General features: G+C 42.6%; 1 protein-coding gene across 1 annotated transcript in view; it reads left to right on the top strand.

Annotated features, from left to right (window-relative positions):
* The first annotated feature begins 104 nt into the window (after window positions 1-104).
* The window catches only part of LOC111650706 (serine/threonine-protein kinase PAK 2-like), a 7,141-nt gene continuing 2,987 nt past the window's right edge, over window positions 105-4,258 (top strand). The window contains exons 1-8 of the mRNA XM_087172426.1: window positions 105-440; window positions 745-1,122; window positions 1,209-1,315; window positions 1,421-1,571; window positions 1,910-1,941; window positions 2,030-2,143; window positions 2,253-2,385; window positions 2,493-2,556. Coding sequence (XP_087028552.1) covers window positions 933-1,122; window positions 1,209-1,315; window positions 1,421-1,571; window positions 1,910-1,941; window positions 2,030-2,143; window positions 2,253-2,385; window positions 2,493-2,556 — 791 coding nt within the window. The 5' untranslated portion in view covers window positions 105-440; window positions 745-932. The remainder of the gene's footprint in view (window positions 441-744; window positions 1,123-1,208; window positions 1,316-1,420; window positions 1,572-1,909; window positions 1,942-2,029; window positions 2,144-2,252; window positions 2,386-2,492; window positions 2,557-4,258) is intronic.

Raw genomic sequence — 4,258 nt, 5'->3', positions numbered from 1 at the left:
TCTGAGTCGCAAATCTTGGCGATGTTATTTTCTTAAGGGGAAACCCCATAACTTTTTGTCGTCAGGCTAGTTAGCGTTAGCTGAACGCTGAGCGCTCATCTGTTAGTATAGCTAAGTATAGCTTACCATGCTAACGGTAGCGTATAGCTAGCACACTTGTTGGCCAAGGAGTCGATGCTAGCGTTAGCTTGCTAGCCGCCCCGGTTGTTACACATTTGAAGGGCACTTTTGAGCAGGCATTAGGGGAGAAAAACCCGTTATATGGGGGGGAAATAATGGGCTAAAAGTCGATATGTGGACATATTTTATTTTAGCAAGAAGCTACGAAGTGTCAGCTTTTCATGTGTGTATGAAGCGCACCGGGTGGAAAAGCAACTTGCATTATTCTTTTATCTCATCTGGGCTCCTCTGTTAGTCTCCTCCAGACACCACAAAACAAAGTACGTAGCTTAAAAATGCTGCCAGCACTTATCTGACTAATACAGGAATCTCGGAGGGGACAACGTTGTTTATCTCTGTCAACTTTAAACGTTTTAGTCTCTGCTCTCGCCCCCACCGTTAGTTAGATATTAACCTAATGTGTTTGTTGGTACAGGCATTTCCACTATGCTTCAGTCCAGTCACCCTCTTGGACACATTTCTCAATTTTAATCGCTAGTAGTTGTTAATTATCCATCACCTTGCTCTATTTGTGACCTATTTACATTATGTTTATGGTCTAATGAATGTCTGGTTTTCTTCCAGGTACGACCTAGTGCTTCCTGTTTGCTCTGGTGCCATCATCCTCCTGTAGTGCATGAGCGCACCTGTGCCTCATGCTGATGTGAGCGCTGCCTCGCTCCCTCTCTTGTTTTCCACCCTGTCCATCCTCGCCCGCTGTGTTCCCCTGATCCCTGTCAGCCCCGTGAGTCTCACAAAAAACATTATAGGCAATGTGTGATAACGGAGACCCTGAGGATAAACCCCCTGCCCCTCCAGTCAGAATGAGCAGCACCATCTTCAGCACCAGCTCTGGAAAAGACTCACTCTCAGCCAACCACAGCTCCAAGCCGCTGCCTTCTGTGCCTGAAGAGAGGAAACCTCGCAACAAGATCATCTCAATCTTCTCTGGGGCTGAAAAAGGTGAGATGAAGATTCTGGCACCACAAACAGAAAAAACATTTGACTTTGAAGTTGTTATCAGTCTGAGTGTTGTCGTGTAATTTCAGGCGGCAGAAAGAAAGACAAAGACAAAGAGCGACCAGAGATCTCACCACCTTCAGATTTCGAACACACCATCCACGTTGGGTTTGATGCTGTCACGGGGGAGTTCACTGTGAGTTCTCACATATGTAGTTTCCTGCTTTTTGACACTTGACTGTAGACACATTTACATCACATCTTGCTCTGCACCATTTTGTCAAATATCTGTCATACACAGGGTATGCCGGAGCAATGGGCTCGACTACTCCAGACCTCAAACATCACCAAGTCAGAGCAGAAGAAAAACCCACAGGCCGTGCTTGACGTTCTTAAGTTCTACGACTCTACGGGCAACGGTCGTCAGAAGTACCTCAGCTTCTCATCTTCTGGTGAGTTGGACAGTGGATTTAAGTTCTGCATTGTTACATACGTTGTATTATGAATTGATGTTAATTTGTTAAATTCAAAGTTGCGAGGTTGTGCCATTAAAAATGAAAAACTCCACCATTTTTGCAAATATAAGTTAATTATTGCCTGAAATTAATTTCCCCTTTTGTCGGGAGGAATTTGATCAATATTACCTCATGTATTACAGTGACAGGACAATACAGTTGTCAATACAGACATGTGTTAGACCTGAAATGCAGCCCTTTATGAATACCTGCTTTAATCTGTGACTAGATGTAGTTATAAACTTCTTTTTTTTAAAACTCTTAAACATTCACAGAAAAAGATGCATTCACTCCAGGACCTCAGTCTGTAAGTATTTCAAGACTTTTTAAAAAAGTTTTGTATGTACTATGTTTTGTCTTAACATTGTACTAACTTTTCCTTTATTCTGAATTAGCCTGTTAAAAAAGGCACCGAACCCTCATCTCCAAATATCAAAGACATTGATGATGATGACGATGATGAAGCTCCTCCTCCCATTGTGGCACCACGACCAGAACACACAAAGAGTGTAAGTGACCTTTCACAGGTTGACATCATAATAATTATGTTTGGGATTGTAAAATGATCAGACGAGCTTCATACTGACTTACGTCTTATTGTTTTGGTGTGTTGCACAGGTGTACACTCGCTCTGTCATCGACCCCATCCCTGCTCCAAGCACCTGTCCAGACGGAGATGTTGCCTCCAAAGCTGCAGACAGGCAAAAGAAGAAGGGCAAGATGTCTGACGAGGAGATCATGGACAAACTGAGTAAAACATTCATCTTATAAAACCATTGACTAAACGATACATTCATTTCTGTCACATTAATGTGCTGTTTCCTCATAACTCCCTGTGTGATTGTTTGTGGTTCACAGGAACCATCGTCAGCATCGGAGATCCTAAGAAGAAGTACACACGATATGAAAAGATTGGTCAGGGGTGAGTGAAGATTTGTCTGTAGACCATGTGAAAGGATTTAAGTTTATATGTGTGTGATCCAATGTTGCCTTCATAATAACGTTAAAACCTAGTTGCTCACCAGGTCCAACCACAGTGCTCTCACAATGAGTTTGACTTCAAAATTGAGCAGGTGGATGCAAATCAGAACTTTTACTGAATGTTAATGACAGTGGCAAGAAAAACGATGTGAATCCTCTGGACTTATCTGGTTTTCTGCATTGATTAATGATAAAATCTGATCTTCATCTAAGTCACAACTAAAGACAAACACAACAATTATAATCTTTTCTGCCTTTATCCTTATTGAACACACCCATTGAACATTCACAGTGCTGGTGGAACAAGTGAGCGGACCCTTGGAGTTAATAACTGGTCGAACCTCCAATAACCTGAAACCAGCTCTTCCAGTAGCTGCTGATCAGAGCTGCACACTGTTCAGGAAGTTTGGGCCGTTGTTCATTATAGAGCTGCTTCAGCTCAGACAGATTCTCAGGATGTCTGTGTGAGCGGTTTCTCTTCAGCTCAGTCCACAGCGTCTCTACTGGACTGAGGTCTGTGCTCAGACTGGGCCACTGCAGAAGGTGGATTTTCTTCGTCTGTCGTAGCTTTACTTTGAAGTTTTTGGCCATTGCTCTGATGCATCACACAGTTTGTACCGAGCTTCAGCAGGTGATGGACACCCTGACATCATGTTGGTATGTAAACAAGTCAGCCTCAGTTTCATCAGTCCACAGAACATTTTCTTAGTTGTGTTGTGGAGTGTCAAGATGCTTTTTGGCCTGAACTTCAGGGACTTCAGGGATTTTTATTTTTCCTTTTTTGGAGAACAGCAGCTTCAGCTGTGGTGAACAACGAGCTCTGGGATGTCTGTATGTTTGACTCACGAACAGAGATGTTAACCAGCTCCGATGATTCCTTTAAGCCTTTAGCTGTGACTCTGAGCTTCTTTCCTTCTTTCCGTCATCTTAGCTGCACGTCCACTTCCAGGGAGAGCAGCCACAGAACTGAATCATCTCCATTCACAGACAGTTTGTCTGACTGGTCTGATAAAGATCCAAACTCTGAGATCACTCTGTACGCCTTTCAGCTTTATGCTTAGGTTCACATCAGCAGATGTGTTTTGTAAAACTCAAAATGTTTAAGTGTTTTTTTTATAAGTCAAGGGAGCTCTAACCCACACCTCCAATCTGGTTTCATTCACTGGCCTCCAGCTGTGATAACTCCTGACTCCGGTTAGCTTTTGTTGATGTCGCTGGGAGTTCACAAACGTTTTCCAACCTGCGCTTTGAATGTTTGAATGGTTTCTATATGGAGAAGAAGTGTTATAACTTAGTGGAAGATCTGGCCACTGGTCAAACCACATTTAAACATAAATACAGATCATTCCAAGGGGTTCACTTACTTTTCTTGCCATTATATTATGTTATAGCTGATTTGGAGAAATCGTAATAGTTGGAGAGACAAGAGCGACATGAAAACCAGCTTTGTGAGAAGGATTTTCCAGCGTTGGTTTTACTCACAAATGCTTCAACGAGACACTGACTGTGGGGTGACACTATGGTGACACTGTTTTTCTAGTGTTTCTCACACAGCGTACAGCAACACTGAGTACACCTCTAAATGTTTTCAGAGGATTTGCCTCCATTCTTCTTTGGCTACAAACAAATAAAATTGTATTAAA

The sequence above is a fragment of the Seriola lalandi genome, unplaced genomic scaffold, assembly GCF_002814215.2.
Source record: "Seriola lalandi dorsalis isolate HSWRI2012SDOR001 ecotype SW California unplaced genomic scaffold, Sedor1 jcf7180002052714, whole genome shotgun sequence".
Lineage (NCBI taxonomy): Eukaryota > Metazoa > Chordata > Actinopteri > Carangiformes > Carangidae > Seriola > Seriola lalandi.
Note: the sequence above shows the minus strand (reverse complement) of the source record. Positions and strands in the feature narration are given on the sequence as shown.